Source organism: Petaurus breviceps, unplaced genomic scaffold (genome assembly GCF_028583685.1).
Source record: "Petaurus breviceps papuanus isolate PSGF00001 unplaced genomic scaffold, PetGlider_PUasm1.0 140, whole genome shotgun sequence".
Classification (NCBI taxonomy): domain Eukaryota; kingdom Metazoa; phylum Chordata; class Mammalia; order Diprotodontia; family Petauridae; genus Petaurus; species Petaurus breviceps.
Window position 1 is genome coordinate 15513970 of NW_027185698.1, and position 21403 is coordinate 15535372.

General features: G+C 33.5%; 1 protein-coding gene across 10 annotated transcripts in view; it reads right to left on the bottom strand.

The window, feature by feature from the left end:
- Nucleotides 1-1379: 1379 nt before the first annotated feature.
- RBPJ (recombination signal binding protein for immunoglobulin kappa J region) overlaps nt 1380-21403 on the bottom strand; it is a 460166-nt gene continuing 440142 nt past the window's right edge. For all 10 annotated transcript variants that reach the window (XM_069068895.1, XM_069068878.1, XM_069068839.1 and 7 more), the window contains 8 exons: nt 18906-19071; nt 12801-12975; nt 12240-12377; nt 11981-12093; nt 7566-7706; nt 6391-6546; nt 6089-6192; nt 1380-5769 (listed from right to left, as the gene is read on the bottom strand). In XM_069068895.1, the coding sequence (XP_068924996.1) occupies nt 5454-5769; nt 6089-6192; nt 6391-6546; nt 7566-7706; nt 11981-12093; nt 12240-12377; nt 12801-12975; nt 18906-19071 (1309 nt within the window). In that variant the 3' untranslated portion in view covers nt 1380-5453. The remainder of the gene's footprint in view (nt 5770-6088; nt 6193-6390; nt 6547-7565; nt 7707-11980; nt 12094-12239; nt 12378-12800; nt 12976-18905; nt 19072-21403) is intronic.

Consider the following 21403-nt stretch of genomic DNA (forward strand, 5'->3'; position numbering starts at 1 on the left):
ACCATACCAATTTTCTTCTCTTAGCTATCAACATTTCTTCTAAGTTCACCTAAGACATCAAAATGGCAACGGGATATTTTGTCTTTTTAATTGTTTCTCACTACATCATCTCAGTGGCAGAAGCCTAGATGCCACTGGGGATCCAGTTTTGGTTATTTAAGATTGTTACGCCCCTACATCAAATCAATACATTTTCCAGCAACTTTAATTAAAAATTTAGGGATCCCCCCCCCTCAACTACAAAAGGGATTCCTCCAGAAAAAAAATCCATCTTCTAATGCCTTCATGATTTCCTTCCAAAATTTTAAGTTAATGAACTTAGAACAATTCTCAATATATTCCCAAATAAAACCAAGGTGTCTCATCCATTTAATTTTGATTACCTTCAATGAAACTCTATGTCCTAAGTCAGAGCTTTTAGGCTTCTCAGATATTTAGTGTGGTTGAACACTGAGATAGGAAAATAATTTATCATTGCCATAAACTCAAATCATTTGTTTATATTCACCTAATAATTAGTATTTTTAAATTTAGATTTTCTCTACATCTTTTCTTTAATCATTTTCCTTGAATCTGCTGAACTTCTAAAATAAAACAAAATAAAATAAATTGTCTTTCTATATGCATTTGAAACATATCCAACTAAAAGATAATTACATATTTATTCACTAATCTTTGCCCTATGCAGTCATGGAAAGCTTAACCACTACTTCAAACATGTCAAATGCATTTATTTTGCATATAAATAAGAAAAATATACCCAAACACCAAAAAATAAGATTTTTGAAAAAAGATATACCAATGATATCACATTAATTTTGAAAAGACTTGGTTAGCTAACAAGTAGTTATGTTAACGAGTTTTTCAATCTATGCTGCTCACAATTTAAACAAATAACTGCTAATTTCACAAGTGTCATCCTTTCATATTAAACCAGAGAATCCCATACCCTTCTGTTCCTCCAAAGAATAAAATAAAACAGACTCATTGATAAATCTGAAATGTTAAACCTTTATATGTCTTCCCCCCAACATTAGCTTACTTTTTGGTCCATCTCAAAACAAATTACATTTTCATACTCCACACAGACAGTTATTTTGAGTTGGGAAACAAACTGACAAGATAATTGGCATCTAACTCTTGTTGAATTCACTAGATATTTTTCAAATGGAGCCCTTAATGGTGATAGTCTACTTCTCTATTCTCAAGGACAAGGAAATGAATAAGTTATTAATATTAGTATCACTGTGATGTGCTTCAAATGGAAAGCTGTTTGTGAACCCATACGAATAATAAAACATAGTATTTAAGTCTGACTTTTTAAAAGGGTGTGAAAACAAGGATATATAAATGTATCAGGCAACATCTGACAAAAGACATTTTATGTGTTTTACATTTCACTTTTATTTATTCTTTGAAACTGCCCATATTGCAGGGGTTTTTTTTTGGGGGGGGGAAGAGAAATGGAACTGAGCAGATTCATTTTTTTCTACAAAATTATGGTAAAAACTCGCTCAATTTTCTACCTTATTGCTAATAAACCTTACAGATGCACAGTTTGTAAATTATAACCCCTTAAGGACTGAATGCATATAGCATGCTGCAAGGTACAAGAAATAAGCTAAAAATGAGCATGTAACTTACATCTGGACCACGACAGTACTAAATGCTGGCAAATGTTTATTACAACATTGAAATGAATGAAAAGAGAAATAGTTCAGTCCTGAAAGGGTTAAATATAAACCCTAATATATTACTGTTTTCTAACAAAGCTGCCACTCAATCCCACATTACAGTGCTTGAAAACAAAGTAAAGAGTCTGGCACAGAAAATGACACACATTTGTTCAGTACTCATCAGAAACAGCTGCTTTTGAAAGAAAAAGTAAATACCTCAGTTAATAATTGGATATTTTGTTTCATGAAAGACCACCTTTCCCTTCCCTGACCCCAGCTTCTCCTGCCATTATTTGGTTTTAACTGGTTAGCTGGTTTACTCTGTCAATACTCAGATCAGAAATTTTCTATGTGAGAACATTTTCTAAGTGAGAGAGGTTCATTTTTAGAAAAAAAAAAAAAACAAGTTGGTTCTCAAATGAGTCTGTGCAGTGAAAGTGAAATAAATAATCACTCATTGAACTAGAGAGACTTCAGATGCCAAGGATTAAGAAGTTAGCAGCAGCATATTAACATATTATTATACAAGGGTTCAATTTTGAAACTTCAGAATAGATTTTTATAAACATCATTCACGTTTTCTTAGTTTATGTAGTAAGTTCAATGCTAACTACTGAACTATTAGAAACCTTTTTGTACCATGGGCTTAAATTTCTAGGTATATTTTGGGAAACTGAACAAAAGTATAAAAGATACTGCTGAAAAATACATACTTGAACATACCATTTACGTTTGTTAAAAGGAATTTAACATTCTAGTGACAGAGCCTTTATCATGTAAAGGGCCAACTTTCCAGAACAACATCAGAAGGAAGTGAAAATTAACATTTAAGTTCTATTAATAACTGAAAATATGTTTAAAAAGGGTATTGATACATGTTTCATAAGAATAGAAAGCTGAGTGCTGGGCCACAAGTCCACAGAATAGTTTTTTCTTTTTTAAGTAAAGGTAACACTAAAGAAAAAAAGTCCTGACAAAAGATAAGCTATGACAAAATCCCACACCCTCCCTATCTTTCTTTCCCCTCATTACCCCCCTCCCCTCCCCAGCACACAGTTCTAACGCTGGGAAAAATATGCAGGGAAAAACATATTTTTGTTACAAGAAGTTTCTTGGAACTTTTAAAAGTCCAAGAATATTGTATATAATATGCAAATGAACAAAGCTGCTGGGGGAAAAAGGCATTTAAAACAAACCCAAAAAAAAAGGTAGTTAAACACAAGGCAAAAGATCGAAAAGTTTTGTATTGTCTAATGGGGAAAAAAATCCAAAAAAATTTCAAAAGCAGTATTTTAAAGGAGAAAAGTTGTGGTTTCATATACTGGTAAGACAGTTTGCTCTTAATTATCTGTTGTTATTGGCATCAGAGTAAATCCAATATAATTTCATAATTGAATACCAAAACTATTAAGTGAAGAAAACTCGTGGGCAATTACAAGTAAAATAGTACTGAAAATACATGCTTCAAACAAAAACATTGTGTACATAGTGTAATGACTGTAGCCACAAGAGAAAAAAAAAATTAAGTATGGCCAAGACAAGTAAACAGTTTGCAAGTGAATGCCAGTAAACAGTTTAAAACAAAGAAAGATAAGGCCACGATGAGTTCCGCCCTTGGTCACAGAAACAGAGAGACGGTGAGTGAGGCAGTATTCGCTAGTACGAGGAGCTCGCATTTATAATAAGATTGTAGGAGAGAAGTATACATGGAGTATAAAAAAGCCTATGAATAATTAGGCAGGCTTGTAGTAGAAGAAAAACACAGTGGTACTGATTTAACAACCAAATTATTTTTTTTCTTTGAAAATGGAAGACAAAATCATTAACATTGATAAAAACAACATTTACAGAGGCACAGCCCAAGCAAAACAGGGAATAAGGAAGACAAAGACTGAGAAAGAGAAAGTGTCCTAAAATGGGCTTTCTCTTCCCCCCTTTAAGCAATGGTGAATGGAAACCTACTGAAAGAGCCTAGGGACCCTGATGGAAATGGTTTTGTGGTCAACACTGCAAGGAATTATGAGTTTGCATTCTGAAGGTACTGTGGCTCTTGTTTTATGGGACAGTTAAAAGCTCACCACAATGCAGAGGTAGTTTTTACTCTAAGAAAGGATGACTGCATTGCTAAACAATATTCTGCAACACTGCACATGCAGGTCTAGTACTCATATACTCAATAGTTCTGTTGTCATCTCTAAGAAATTGAACAAATGTGCAGTCAGAGTATAGGAATGAAGACGATGTAAAAATGGTAAGCTTAGAGTGTAAAGCCTACAAAAACCCACTGAATGCAACCAAATTCTAACTGAAGGAAAAGGAAATGAAACCCCTTAGGGGATGGATATAACACAGGGAAGGAGAAGAGAGGATAAAGTTGGAGATGACTGGTATTTGAGAGAGAGGTAAGCAGAAGGGGGTGAGAAAAATGGAAGAAGGGATAGGTTACAATTGTATCTTACAACTATCCATTTCTAAGTAATGTATTCCAGCTATTTCAGTTGATCATCTAACAAAAGCATCTTATTATTTTAGGATTACACCAATGTTTGGCCTATGCTACTAAAAAAAAAAAAAAGATGTAAAGGGAATAAAAACATGCTTTTGTAGAGATTTTTCTCATTATACAATAAGGGTCACCACCTACCAGTCCTACTGGTAGCAAATACTTTGCATGATACTTTTGTCACCAGCCAAGAAGGCAAAAAACACGCTGCCAAATGAAGCCATTGGGAACATTACACATTCAAAATAAAATGTTTAACTTACACATAATACAAATTATGTACAAGATTAGAAGTGAATAAAAACCTGAAAAGCTCCTGGAACAGATGGTTGCATTTGTGATTCAAAAGAAAAAATACAAAAACCTTCAAAAAACAACATTTTCTGTAACATTAACGTTATTCTGTAGTCATTAACGTGACTAGATGATCACATGTAAGTTCATGTAAATGTTAGAACTTCTTGAGTTACCACTATAAATACATTTTTTTTTAAAAAAAGGAAAACACAAATAACTATTGACAATGACAGGAAAACAGAGCACTAAGTTAACATACATTGCATGTATTGCAGGCAAGGCAGAGGCATTTTTTTTAAAGCTTTTGCACAGACTTCATATAATCTTAAAAAAAATATGCTGGCCTTTACAAGGTTCTACTTGCTGAAATCAAAACAATTTCAGTTCATAAAAAGTCACAAGACTTCAGTTTAAAAAAGGAACAGTTCCAGCCACAGACCAAAAATATATATATTTTTTTAAACTGGAAGAGTATGGTAATTAGATTATAAAAGTATGGTCAGGTATGAAACCTGATTATACTTCAGAGCAAAAGCTCAGAGAAAAAAAAATAAACTATTTGGTAACAAAAGTGTACTATATGTCGTGATACAAAAAAGGTATGGTGAAAATGTACCTTTTACTAAAGCTTATACAAGTTCCTTGGTCCATAAAAACTATGTGATGTTCGTTGTTTTCTAAACTTTGTCCCAGCCACATTTCTATTTCTTGCCCATTAAAAAAAAAACAAAACAAAAAACCAAACCAAAACAAAAAACCAAAAACCCAGCTGAAAAATAGATTCCCAATAAAGTTTTTATATTTTGACTTTTTTTTTTTATTGTGGCTTCTGCTTTTCCAGACCAGTACTTGTCGGTAACAGGGCTCAAAGAAGATTGCTCAGAATGGACAGTTTTCCCAAGCAGCCACAAAAGCTTGTTCCATTCTCTCACTTGCAGCACTGGAGAGTCAGGGTAAGTCCTAGGTCCCAACAGTGGTTAGGATACAACTGTTGCTGTAGATGATGTGACACTGGTTGGATTTGTGCTGACATTTGTGTAACTTCCCTCGCTGTTTGTGTTTGATTCGTTAGTGGCCATTAGGCTTGAATTGGCTCGAAGGATTGCTCCTGCTGCACTGCAATGTGGCCGTGGCCCTGGTTCCGGTGTGTATGTGAAGGTCAGGCTGGTAGAATAGATTATTCCATCATTACGAACCAAAGTTACTGGGACTTGGACCGGCTGACGAACCCACCTCCAGCCTTCTCGGAATGCAGAAATGTCTGGGACAACACAAAGCATGCTCTCTGCACATCTGCAGAAGGGAATAGTAAAAAAAGTTTTTACAACTCCACAAAATAAACTAAAAGCAACCAATATGTTTGATGAAAATATCATTTTTCATTATCAAGAATAGGCCCAATAGGGGCGGCCAGGTAGCGCAGTGAGTAAGAGCACCAGCCCCAGAGTCGGGAATACCGGGGATTGAATCTGGGCTCAGATACTTAGCACCACACCCAGAAATAACTGTCCGTATACCCCTGAGCAAGTTACTTAAGCCCAATTGCTTAAAAAAAAAAAAAGAATAGGTCCAATAAAGCAAAGGAATTAAGAATGAGAAAGAGCTACTGCACCTGTACATAGTTTCAGCTTCCACATCCCCAAACCAGACACGCAAATTTGGAGTGAAATTCTGTCCTGTAAGTTCTAGCATTGCTACATCTCCACCACCATTCAACTGTAATACAATCAGAAAACCATTATGGAAAAGGAATATTCTGAAAGTACAAACAGGAGTATTATAGAGATATATCTATCATTTCAGTACTCCAACCAACACTACAACAAATTAATAATAAAAACCCAAACTGGATTTAGCAAATGAAACAAGTTGTGCATGAAAACAAAGAGCTAAATTAATTAAATACTTGCTCACCTGAAGACTTTCTACAACAGGCACAGGTGTTACTGGAGCATGGACAGGTCCCATACCCTCATAGAACGTATATTCTGCCTTATCTGTACTAATGATTGTCCAGGAGGCTCCATCATTTATCATCTCTTTATTTGGTTCTTTCGGGCATGGAGTTGCCTGATAAAAAAGAATGGTAAGCAGCTGAGTTGCAAAAATAAGAATTATGAAAGTCACAGTGACAGAATATTCAGAATTCAGGTAAAAAAACAAACACAATTCTCTTTCTCCTCTACCTCCCCTCTGCCCCCCTCCAAATGTGGCTCTCCTTAGGCAGACAATGATTGTGGCATGGCCCACTACAGTAGAGCCACCTGCCTCAGCCTCTCTGGTAGCTGTGAGAATAACCACTAGTCAACTGATACTTTTCAAAGAATATCACTGAATGACACCCTATTTAATGAATAAAAGGATAATACTTTTAATATGGCTAGATGGATATTTCTTTTCATGAGCATCCATATTTAGCTGACTAACCGTATTTCACAACAAAGTAGAAGAGAACAGGGCTATTCTGGAATACCAGGTTAGGAACTAATATCATTATCAATATTATGATCAGCAAGAACAACAAATACCTTACATTTATACAGCACTTCACATCTCCAAAATGATTTAGCATATATCTCACTTGATCTTTACAATAATAATGAGGTAGGCAGTATAGATATCCTACTTTACAGCAGAAGAAACTGAGACAGTGATTTTAAGTTACTTGCCCTGTAATAGACCTAAACCTAGCATGTAAACCTTCTGAATCCTAGTCCATTGTTCTTTTTCGTACAACACCTTGTCACTGTGATTTCCTTAGTCTGGGAGCTAGATGATGTTAAACAGGCAACAACATAAGAGATTTGCAAGAACCTCAACTGATAAACAACCAATTTCTCATATTAAAAGGATTCAATATCCCCATAAGAGGTTCCAAGGAACTATAATTTTACAATAGCTCTGGAAACATTTTTTTAGGCAAGGAGGAAATTCATTTGAATTCAACTTTATTGTCAGATACAAATGCATAAAGATTCTTAAAAGAAGCTTACTGTTGTGTTTTATCTAATTTCTTATGGCAAGAACTCTACCACAGTTCAGAATTCTAATGATTGTGATGTTTTACAATTTTCTCATAAATAACTCACTTGAAATTGGATTATTCTTTCTTGGGAAAGGCACAAATACATTCTTTCTGTATCCTTAAGATAAAATGCACATTTATGTAGCTGTGACACTGGATCATCTGCATCTAATAATGCGGTCTGTTTATCAACCTTTCGAATTATCTATTTCAACAAAAACAAAAGAAAACTCATACATACATAGAAAAATTTACATTTTTCTTACTTCTATTAGTTAATAGCAAGGAAAGCATATCCTACACACATTGTAAATTTGATTTATACCCACATCTCTGAAAATATTTTCAAATAATGGTTATTAAGGGCAGTACCTGTCAACTTCTCCCTAGAGATCTTATAAAGTAGGATTAGTCAACCATCTCTTTCTCTAGATGACCTTGAGAATGACTAAATTGTTCTTCCTAACATAATTATAACAGATACAAAATCTATTTAATGATATTAAGTGCAATAGTATTAAACCGTAAGCCATGCTATTTTTTTTTTTTTGCCTTTTAGAGGGAAATTGGGGTTAAGTAACTTGCCCAAGGTTACACGGCTAATTTTTTTGTGTGGGTGTTAAGTGTCTGAGGCTGGAACCGAACTCGGGTCCTCCTGACTCCGGGGTCAGTGCTTTACTCACTGCAAGCCATGCTATTTTTAAGAAAAAGCAAAACAGGGGCGGCCAGGTAGCACAGCGAGTAAGAGCACCGGCTCCAGTGTCGGGATGACCTGGATCAAATCCGGGCTCAGATACTCAGCACCACACCCAGAAATAACTGGCCATGTAACCTTGAGCAATTATCTTAACCCCGATTTTTTAAAAAAAAAAAAAAAGAAAAAAAAACCAACTGGTAATGACAACGCCAATTTTTTCATTAATTCACTAATTGGCAAAGAACACCTAGTCTACACTTCAGCTTACCATAAAAGCAAATTATTAGAAATCTATTTCTTAGGTCTTACTACCATCTGTTTAAATGAAAATAGCCTAAAATACATAGCAGGTGCTAAAAAAATTTTTAAATTTAATTTAAAAATAAAAGAAACTCCATCCCAGGATCTCAATAACACTCAAATATGCTCTACACAACTGGAGGAGTCTTATGATTTCCCCTCAGTAAGACTTTAATCAGTGAATAATATTTCCCAGTATTGTAAAATGAATTATCTGCATTTCCAAATTCTTAATCTAGTTACTTAAGAGGTAAAATGCTTGCCATTCTGGACAGGTACAATATATGATGTTTCAGGATAAATGGTGAGTGGGATACTGCACTTTGACCAACTATAGCTTCCAGGGTGTTCTGTAAAGCTAAATCATCTCAGGCTGCTTAGCTTAGTTTAGTTTTCTTTTTTTTTTTTTTAAGCAACTGGGGTTAAGTAACTTGCCCAAGGTTACACGGCCAGTATTTTTTGTGTGGGTGTTAAGTATCTGAGGCCGGAAGCGATCCCAGGTCCTCCCGACTCCAGGGCCAGTGCTCTTACTCACTGCACCACCTAGCCGCCCCTAGTTTAGTTTTCAAATCGTAACAATATAGACAAAAATAATAAGATCTGTATCTAAGAAAATATACACAGTATTTGAAGAAACCGGACTTACTTTTAAGCCATCACATGGGTATTCTAACCCATAAAAACTTCAACTATGTGTTTGGTTAACCATATTCTAGGAGGGTATCAATACTATCCTGGAACTCTGGGAGACTCAGGGTTGTGAGGCCCTTTGAAGTCTGTGGTTTATTGGGTTTTAAGATGGTTGCACGTGTGCTATAAAAGCACTCCAAAAAAACCGATGTTTTCCAATTTGGTACCTATATTCCAAAAATATACTAAACCTCATTACTGGGAAGTGAGCTAACAACTCATATTTAAATACTTTAAGATACAAAGCTCTACGAAGCTAAAATGTTTAGTAAAAAGCCTCACGTCCCTATGTCTTTATATGTCAGATTACAGAATGAAGATATTATCCTAGGGTTCAGAAAACATTACTAGAATCTTTAACTGATTAGGGCAAGTAGTCATGCATGTAATGTCTTATCCTTTAGAGGGTGGTTACTCATGGGACACTGATAGCATAATTACAGTATATTGACAGCACTATGACTGCAAAGAGCTAACTCTTTTCAATACATTCTCTAGGATTACTTTTTTTACAGCATTTAAATACCATAGCCAGTATAGATTTAGCTATCAATAATAATAATAATGATACATTTAAAGATGATTTTCAAAGAGTCAGAAATAATTTTAAACATATCCATAAGTGATATTTCAAGAACTGCATCAATTCATAATCCAAACTATTAATGTTTCCTCTTCTTATTCCTGCCTGCTTATTTTATATCCTTCAGAATCTAATGTATAACATAACTCTGAAATTTCAAAACTCCTATTTACTACTGACATCCCCGTGGACAAGTCCTATAACTTTTTTGAATTGCAGTTTCTTTATCTGTAAAATGATGAGGTTGGAGTAGAGTATCTCTAAGGTCTTTTCTAATTCTATCATCTCATGATGTATGGTGCTTCAATAGCCACTTTATGTCAAAACAACAAAAGAACTTTACTGGAACAACAATTCAGATAAGGGGGAAAAGAACAGGAAATCATCCAGGTAAGAGCTGTACTGGTTTTTTTGTTAGCTTGTTTTTTTAAAAAAATTTTACTATTAGCTCCAGTTTTGCAAAGTTTACAAAATTATTTGTGCTTTGTATTCATCAGGATATTGCAATGAAATTGCAAATAAAAACACCTTGCAAAACCATGAGACATAGTAAAAGAAACAACCAAATAAAAAAACCAAACAGTGCTTACCTGACCTGTTTCAAGCTGGCTTCTTTTTCCAGTAGAGTCCTAGGTAGTGATAAACTAGCATATTGTCTGCTGAGATGCCTCAGAGAACGAAAAACAAAGGACTATTTCAGGGAACAAAAAAATATAGTTCAAAAAGAAAGGAGATTGGGGTGGCTAGGTGGCTCAGTGAATAGAGTACTGGCCCTGGAGTCAGGAGGACCTGAGTTCAAATCTGACACTTAACACGAAAACTAGCCATGTGACCCTGGGCAAGTCACTTAACCCCAATTGTCCTCCAAAAAGCCAAAAAAAAAAAAAAGCAGACGTTTTCATTCATAATTACTTTATTCCATTTTCTTGATTTAAAAAAAAAACTTGTCACTTTTAAGTCACTTAAATAGTATATATAGATATAGAAAAGGAGAAAATATATACACATACATTTACATATTTTTCCCCTTCAGACTCGAAAATACTTGGAAAGCATTTTTGTAACTTTGCCTGAGAAATTTAATTTTTGTAATTTAAAGTTTTTCTTCCTAATGAACAGGTAGCTTTACAAATTACAACTTGGTTTCTCAACTTGAATTATGATTTATCTAGGACTACTAATAGTAATAGTAGCTATTTCAGTATTTCAAAGACCTACGACTTTATTCCTCCATGATTATACAACGCAACCACCTTAGGGAAGAGTACCAATGAGAGAGATACTGCAGCCCCACTGAATCACTTAGTATCTAATTTGTTGCCAACCAGTCTAAACAAAATGAATCCTTATATGGCTGATAGATCCTCTGCATACAGGCCTTACAGCCAAGTTTTTCTTGCCTACCCTGATACAACTTGCCAGAATTTAAGTTCCACTTTCTGGGCTTCAAGGACTCCATACCATGATGAGGCACTGGAACAGCAAGGGGACAAAGAAGTAGGGGCAAAATGCTTTAATCTCAATAATCAATATATTTGATTTGAAAGATCTGAAAGTGAAGTTAACCTCATGTTCATTTATTCAACAAGCATTTATTAAATGCAAGTAAGGTGCTAGCTACTAGGGACAGATGCTATGATAAAAGACTTGCCCTTGGGAACTGTTAAAGAGTATTGGGCCTAATATAGTTTCCTCTGCTACTGTGTGTTTTGTTTTTTTTAAACATAGGCAAATGTCCCTGAGCTGAATCTGTTGAATTGAGAGTTGTTAATAATAATGAATGTTGAGTTAATTTTAAAACAATATATTTCCTAGTAAAATTCTAACTAGAATTTCTATATTTTTGGATAACTGGAATACCAATGCCAAAATAAAATACTATATGCAATGAATAGGTTGTAAATAGAGAGCAGAATGAAGTGTTCACAGTTAACCTGAGGATTTATAAATGCAATTTATAGTGCCCTCTACTGAACAGATTTAGTTATTCACTCACAATAAAATAAAGCACAGCAGAAAAGTTATCTATGCAAAAATATGGAATGCATCCATTACAAATGTCCATAAAAATAAGTTCTATGATTATTTTGCTACTATATTCTTATCAAAACATGTACAATATATGTGGCAACACAACTGTAATTTGATCCTTTGTTTTCTGCAAAAATTACTTAGTTTATATATTAGTAAAGTAGAAGTGGAACTCTACCAATCTTGGGAGTGCCATGCCTGTAACTGAACACACAAGTTTGACAGTCTGTCCATAATGGATATAGCCATCTCTCACTGTGAATTCTTCTCCTTCTGATTCATCATCATCCACTGTGGAAAACAAATCCAATTTTGTCATGTCAGAATGCATCAAATGCTCATGAAGATTATACTTATAAGTGTTTGCTTTTTTAATATTTTTAAAAAGGAATTACAATGTTCAAAATGAAAAATACTAAAAACATGTTTATACTTACAGAGATGAATATAAAATGCTCCCCACTGTTGTGAACTGGCATGGAAATTCCCTCCTTCTACATGTAAATATCTGGTGCTGACTGTTTGTGATCGTAGTCGATTAAATAATGCCACTTTTGTTCCTGAAGCTATGCATACTGTGAGTGAAAATATTTTCTATTATTTTTGTCTTCTTGGCATTTATATTTTTTATTTAGGTCTTTTAACGATTAAATAGTTTCTGAACAAATGGTCATTTTCTAGTTTTTATGGTTTATAAAATAAGTTTCATGGAAGCCTATCAATCCCCAAATAATAAACTTATCAGTCATTTACAGAACAGCTAAACAAAAATTATGTTAACATTAAAAAAAGGAACTAGATGAAGCATAGCAACTATCACCCACTAAATTTTACTTAAAAACTGCAATCAATTCGACAATTGCTTCAGTTATAAACAAGGCATTTTTTCCCTCATTCAATGGAAAATAAGATTGTGAATGTGAGAACAGACTCCCTTCTTTTCTCTTCAATATTAATGTTATACGTAATTACGCATAAACTAAATACTAAATACTTACAGTCAGCATTTTTCAACGATTGCTTCTTTTTAGAAGGCTTGGAGATGACTTTGATCCGTTTACTAAGGAACACACCAATGTCGTCACTGTTGCCATAGAACATTTTTACAGATAACATGAAATGCTTTCGCTTGTCTGAATCAGATATATACAGTGTTTTGGCTGTGCAATAATTCTGTGGAAAGAAATATTTAATTGCACCAAAACATAACAATATACTATCAACAATTTAGAATGGCCATGACTTGGCTGAATATGGCTTTAAGATTTGTGATATTTCACTGAATATCTTATAAACACTAGTGTCAAAAAGAAAGTTAACCTTGAAAGTGAAATTGTCTTCTTGAAAGCTGCCAAAATTCTTCACTAATAAGTCAAAAAATAACATATCAATTTTCCCTTTCAATTTTAATATTTAAAAAAGTTAGCCTTGCCTTGCTATCAATAACACAATCTTTTTAAATGCCTTTAAAAATAATTACAGAATTTTATTCAGAAGACATACATTTAAAATTAAAAGTCCATGATTGTCTTTTTGTGAAAGAAAAAGGGTATGTGAATTTATTTTTATGAAAAAGATTTTGGCAGTCATCTTTATTAAAATACCATATAAAATGTTACTCTGATGTACATTTGGCTTTATTTTTCTTTGTAACTGAATATCAAATAATAAACCCAAAAGTTTGTCGGAAAGGACACTTCACTAATTGTGCCACTTAATTACATAGTAAAAGGGAAAAAAAAAGGAAATATATAGATAACATCCATTGAAAACAATGGATAGCCATGGCTAATAGGAAAATAACCTTTATTTAATTGAGATAATAAATGTCAACTTCTTCGCAAACCTTAAAGTGCTTTACAAAGGCTGGCTATTCTATCACCAGAGGAAGGGGATGTTTGATGAACTAGGATCACAATTAGACGCTTAATGTTGATATTGCTGGACTGAAAAATCATCCAATTTACTATGAAAATAACTGTTTATCAAAATGGAGCTATGAACGGGTATAATATCTAGCATTTTTAAAAAGATTAAAAGAAAACTGCCATAAATTTTATTTGGTACTCTTTTAAGACCTCACTGAACTTTCATTTTTACAATTTTAGGTTTGCAACTTCTTCAGGAATACAAGGAGAAACACAAATCATTCATTACCTCTAACTTTTAAAATAGGGAAACAAACATAAAAGGGTTATATGAATAGAAGGAAATAGTTATATCTTCTTAATTTTTTCTTGGTAAAATCTTCAAATGTGAAAAAAGTTTTCTGTAACAATGTCATATTTCTTAAATAGGCATATTTTAATTTGGTTTACTTCTATTTAATCACATGTATTTTTTAAATCTAAGATTGAGTTTATGAGATTTTGCCCAATCTCATTTGTTTTGTTAACAGCATAATTTAGGAAGCGGACGGTAAACCTCAAATTTTTTGTTTGTTTTAATTTGCTTTGCTAACTAGATGTACTGCCTTAGTAGGAGAACAAAAATACTGGCAAGTTTATCTTAAGATTTTTTGGTAGCAGAAATATTTTAAAATGGAGGTTTGGTTGCCATCTTGAATTTCTTTTTATATTTGATGAGGTTTTTATAATTCAAAAGAGCCTTAAAAACTTGGTGAGGATTTGCTCTGGGGATAGCAAATTTAAGATGAAGCTAATATTAATAATAAAAACAAACAAACAAAAAAATAGTACTTTGCACTCACATAGCGCCTTTCATCCAAGGATCTCCAAGCGCTCAAAGATGGCATCTGTAAGCTGTTGTGGCAGGAGCCATGGGTCCGCCATACTTTTAAAGTGACAGCATAGTAGGTCAAATTAGCCTAAACTATGGAATTGTTCTGCAACATAAGACGAGGTCTATGAAAATGAAAATTAATGTACTAAAGTGTACATATACTAATGCAGGGAGCAAATACTAAGTGTCTCTAAATTAAGGCAGTTACAATCTAACAGGAATAGCTTAATTTGGGGTGGGAAGGATAGTTGTATACAATCTATACAGGAAAGGAAGAAGTAGTGAAGTTTAGCATCATATATTAAGAATAAGTTAAGCTGTCATGGTAAAACATTGGTTAGCAAACACAAAAGGGAAAAAAGTACAATGGATCTCTGATCATAAACATCAGAGGCAAACAAGAGATTTTGTCTTTATAATACCAAATTATTCAAAGATCACTCTCAAAGAAGAATTGGAATTTAGCTGTCTCAATTAATAAAGTCAGACCTTAAGAAATTTTACTAGAACTTCTACTTACTGGCAGGAAAGGGTTGGTTAAAAGCAATAAGGATTTGGGATATAATGAATACAAACTTCTCAAATTCCCATACAGAAAAAAAAGGGAAAAGTTATTATGACCATAAAAATGGTGTCTTTGTAAAAGTTAGAAATCAAGTATATTTACTTCAGCATATAATGTTGCTAAATTAGCTGAAGTAGCTCTAAAACAAAAATACTGCAGGTGACAATTTCCCCAAAAGAGAAGTGCAAAAATACTTAGTTCATTTTCAAAAGGTGCATCATAAGACAATGAAGTAAAGAAAAATTTGCCAAGGAAAAATAACTGATCTGAATAAGACTATAAAAAAATTCATTTTTTCTGGGTAAAGTACTAAAGATAACACTAGCAAAAGGCAGAAAATAAAGTACAACACAGATGAAAATAAGAACACTAATAATTTAGATATAAAATTCATGAATCAATTTATTCTAAATTTATCTATATAAGAAACTAGGGAAAAGAATTTTCATAACACACAAATACAAAACTTATTAAGGGGGAAAAAAGTATTGCCCTTAATGTTTACTAATACTGGAAAGATACAAATAAAATGCCACTGTAAAGAACTTTTGAGTGGTATCTAAATTCACTGTTTTTTTGTTTTGTTTGTTTTTTGGAGGGCAATTGGGGTTAAGTGACTTGCCCAAGGTCACATGGCTAGTTTTGTGTTAAGTGTCTGAGGCCGAATGTGAACTCAGGTCCTCCTGACTCCAGGGCTGGTCCTCTATTCACTGCTCCACCTAGCTGCCTTGGGAAATTCTTTCATTGTTGAGCAATTTATTATCTTTTTTGTCTCATCTTGTTTGATGGGGTTCAGAGGCAAACAGTCCTTAGACAAGTTATTATGCTGCTGTTAATCTTTTTATATTAAATACTCAAAGGACGTGGCTTTGTCAAATATTATCCACATAAAGAAGTGGTGGTGATTCTAAAGAAGTACCAGGATGGAAGGTTTTGCTACACAAAGATTAACTCAATGCTGACCAACCATTTATGTACATCATGAGGCACAGCAAAATGCACAATATCACTTTCTTTGGAAAGCATCTTTCTCTTCAAAGAGGTGTATAAAAAGTTCTATTTGACTTTTCTGTGAAGCATAGGTTTCTGTGAACCTCACACCCAGAGAATCACTTTCTAACTATAATATTTTATCAATGGTAATACTACCAAAAGAATTCCTCCAAGCAGTCCTCTAAGAATTTTATTGATTTAAGTATTATCATCCACATTTTACAGAATAACAAATCAGGCTTAGCAAGGTCACATAGCTGAAGTCAAAATTTAAACTAGGTCTTCTAAATAGTGCTCTTTCTATCTTCCCACAATGTTTTCTATTGAATACCTTTCAAACTAGATGAAAAACATAATACTATAGTTTAAAAATATATTCCCTATACATTTGTGATTAATTATACCTGTTAGTACATAAAGTGTGAGCATATGTTAAATGTATGGATATAAATGGAACATTGGTAAATATTCTCTCCAAATCTTATTTTTCCCTGCCAGAATCAAACGTTTGCTTTACTCTTATTTTTCCTTCTAAATAAAATGCTTCTTTTGTTAGTCTGAGTCTCTCTTCATTAACCTATCGTCATGTCATGTATCACCTATGCTGACCAAAAGTGGTGAATATGGTTACTTGTGTACCTTCTGAACAACAAACTACTTTATCAACACTTTTCAGTAACATATCATCAGGTATTAAATGTTCTGTTATAATGATTTTTATTCAGATAATGGTCGTAAAGAAGTTATCTGGAGAATTATTTCACAAATAATATTGTTTCTTATGGGTCAGAAGTAACTAGGATTAAGTTGAAACTCTAGAATAAAACTAAATTTGGCATGCATCCCTCACTTTTCCTGTGAAAGATTGTTAGAGCTTTGGAAGGAAGTTCTATGGGACTGTACATGTACCAATGATTAATGCATACTGAAGTATGATGGAAGATAGCATAAAAAGCCCCACCCCTGGTAAAGCAACCACACAGGAGCAGCTCTGGGAAGGTGATGGTCACCAAAAGAAATAACAGGGCTAAATGTAAAGACAGACCTTGTGTGCCTGAGTAGATGGAATCTCTGGGTCTCTGTCATATCACTTGGTTGTTTCACTGTATCTCTAATGGTGGCTTATAAGCATAGCACTCAAATATATCTTAAGTGGCTATAGGCAAATTAAACAGTATAAGAAACTAGTCCACTGGAAGAAACATATCCAAAAAAAGTATTTATTTTGCTAAATTTGTAAAAATTTTTCAAAGTTAATTAAAATTATATTTCTCTAGACAAAAAAATTGAACTGTAGAAATATATTGGAGACATTAAATTGGTTGGGAGTGCAAAGGGGAGTTTGAATAGTACCAAAAGAATTCATTGTAGTGGGATTTAACTTGGACTTGAATTTTAAAATATACAGTCAGGGTGACTAGGTGGTGCAGTGAATAGAGTACCAGCCCTGGAGTCAGGAAGACCTGAGTTCAAATCAGACCTCAGATACTTAACACAAAACTAGCCGTGTGACCCTGGGCAAGACACTTAACCCCAATTGCCCTACCTTCCCCCTACAAAACAAACAAACAAACAACAAAAAAACCCCAAAATAAAAATATACAGTCAAAGTCAGGTAGATACACATTCTAAGGAACATTAAGGAGAGAAAACCAAAAAAGTGATAGTAACTTGCAATGTGTTTTGTTTTCATTGTGAGCCCTTTGAGGTATCTTAATGGGATTTTTTCTTGAACATCTGTTTGATATCTTTAAGTTGCATTTGGTTGCATACAAATAATTTTATATAACAAATTCTATTTTAAAAGATATATAGTCTAAAAAAGTTTTACATAAATACATATATAAACTATATCTGATTGCTTACCATCTCAGGGAGGGAGGAGGAGAGGAAAGGATAGAACTTGGAACTCAAAACTTTAAATAAAAATGTTAATAAAAAGATATATTCAAGCAGTTCACAAAGCAGTTAAAAAATGAAAAGCAAAAGTTTTAAGTGGCTAAAACTTACATGACATTTAAAGCCAAATAGGAGAAAATAACATTTGAATAGCTAATAAAAATGAGTAAAAAAAACTACTTAAGATTGTTAAAGGTAGAGAAAAGAGTTAAGAGTTATTTCCTGAACATAAAAGGAGAAAGAATTAAGTCAGACATTAACACAATATGCTTGACAGTAAGGTCAACTAGCTAATGGAATAATCTGCTAAGGGAAAAAATTTAATTATTACACAAAAAAAATTTAAATAAAGCTTTCTGAAAAAAGTTTTTGAATAAAGCCTTTCTTCTCCTATGCCTAGTACTGTTTTGCTCCATGTACAAAACAAAGTCATTTTTTTTTCTATATTTAGCTTAGAAACAAATGAATTGTTTACAGAATTTATCCAGGGTTTTTTTCTGCCACTGCAAAGAGATTAGCATACTGTTTCCCCATAAATTCTAATGATTATGCTTCAAAAAAAGCAGATGGAAAATTAACAATTAAACATTCTACAACTGTCAAATTTTGACTCTTTAATTTGATGGTGCCATTAGTTAGAAATTTCAGGCTCCCTGACCCAGTGAATTCTGTCAGCAAGCTGACAACCTTAATGTATGTAACTGTAGTTACAACACAGGTACCAACACTTCGATGCAGACTAGTTGCTTAATATGTATCTTTCAAATCTTATTTTAAAATTTTCATTACTTTCTCTAGGACAGAAAGAACTCTGATACCTATAAAAATTACTCCCCCCAATTTAAAAATGAATACAGGTGCCATAATATCCCTCATATGAAAATATGTCCAGGTCTTACGATACCTTTCCTTCCAAGTTCAACTGTTGCATTTCTTGGTCACTATTTCCTATTCCAATAAATGCACATGGTTGAGATTCTTGTTCGGAAGAACCATCACGTTCCATTTGCTCTTTTTTTTTCTTCCATCCACTGCCCATAAGATATACACAAGGGGGAGGACAAAAAAACCTGAAGATAAAAACCAAAAATGAGCTATATGAAAACATTTAAATTTAAAATGGTCTTACAATAAGTTTACAATTGAATCTCATTAAAATATACTAGAGGAATCCTCACACACTCAATATATGCCTTCATATATTCTCTTGGGTTTGTTAAAAGTGACATAAACATGTATATCAAAGTTAAGCATCATTCAGATTATAGATTCTTTAGGACAAGACAATTTTATTACACACACACACACACACACACACACACACAAATACAGTATACTAGTAAAGATTGGAAAATATCATTAGCCTTACTGGAATCCAACACACGAGTTGCTATATTTTAGTCCTCATCTAAGAGGGCTTTGGTGCAAGAAGGATTTTATTGCAACAGATCACATATTTAACACTTCTACAGTTAGCATTGTAAAAAGACTTCTGGTACATATATATTTTTTTGAGGGTTATAGACAAGCTTTCACTACATGCCACTACAATACCCCATTACATTATGGAGGTGATCCTGGGTCTTTGAGAGTTATGCTTGAAGAGAAGTTAGTTAACAATGAAACACACCAAAGAAAATGAGATAGGGACAGGAACTGGCAAGCATGAGGGCAGGGCACGGCCAAATTCACAATGCATGATGCTAGGAAGAACAAAATTTTTGTTCTGAAGAGTGTACTGTGCCACATGGTGGAAAAAAAGAGGCAAAAATAAGACTGGACCTAATTTGAGTACTCTTTAGAAGACCGATCAAGTTCCAGAATTCTCTGGCACAGATGTCAACAACAACAACAAAAAAGGGAGACTATCTGGGCAGGTATGCTCTTATAAAAATACTTGGAATGTAGTCCTGAAACAAAAATTATTTTTGCTAGAATTAAGAATGAAGAAAGGGTTTAAACTTCACAGAAGTTTCTAATAATAAATCAATAACAAAAAGCTTCCAATAATAGTTGCCTTTTTTATTTATTACAAAAAGTGAGATTTTTTCTTTTTAAAAAATTAGTAAACAATTGTTTATAATATTCTTACTATGTGCCAAAAATTTATTATAGAAAGTGAGATTTTTTCTTTAAAAAAAACCAGTCAACAATTATGTATAATGTGCTTATGATGTGCCAAATACCTTTTTAAATGTACCATAACTCTGACAATTTAAATTAGTTTCATCAGGAAACTCTGATCATGAATGGCTGGGTATTTAAAAATTTTGTTTAGCATCCTAATAAAGAAATTATGTATATTAGGTAGGCTTGTGTTTAAATGAATATGATTGTGTCCAGTGTTTTGGTCATAATTACACTAACAACTGTTATCACTTTTCTTATTTTAAAAGATTTCATTAGACTTGGCCCTTGATTAAACTGGTCAACTTAATTCCTAACAGGCAGCTGTGTCCACTTCTCAAGAGCCTAGATGACTTTTCAGATTTATACTATGATTATAAATTTGTTAAATAACAGAAGATACTTAATCACCTCATGATTTTTAACCTCTGGTGTGTTTTGGGGGGAAAATCCTTCACATGCAATATTCTATTTGCAAAATGATGTGTTTCAGCCTATCCAAATATGGGGACTAAAGCAGGTTCATTAAATTAAAACAAAAGTAGGTATTTCCAGCTTAAATTTCCTAATTTTCCATGCAGCAAATAGCTTAATTACAATTTCAATTAGATATTGTTTTAAAATTTCTTTGAAAGGCATTTTATCATGGTTTATTGTATGACAATTTCAAGTAAAAACATCACATTAGGGGCAGCCAGGTAGCACAGCGAGTAAGAGCCCTGGCTCCAGTGTCAGAATGACTTGGAGATCGAATCCCGGCTCAGACACTTAGCACCCACCCAGAAACACCTGGCCATGTAACCTTGAGCAAGTTACTTAACCCCAATTGCTTAGGGGCGGCCAGGTAGCACAGCGAGTAAGAGCACCGGCTCCAGTGTCTAGATGACCTGGACCAAATCCGGGCTCGGATACTCAGCACCACACCCAGAAATAACTGGCTGTGTAACCCTGAGCAAGTTACTTAACCCGGATTGCTTACCAAAAAAAAAATCACAAAAGAACATCACACTACATGTTTATAGTTCATGTTCTTTGAAAGTCATGCTTAAGTATTTTGGGCTGTTAAGGTATAAAGATGAATTTGTTACAAATTCGAATAGGAACAAAGACCTATCTTCTGCTAAGCTATTAAAACATCTGGTTTGAGCAAAGCCATTCATAAGAACGGCTATTAAAAAAACCATTAAAGTCTGCAGATATAGTATATAGTATTTGAATAACTACTCATTTGATGTAATAATAGTAAATTATTTGATAATTTAAGATGTAAAATGT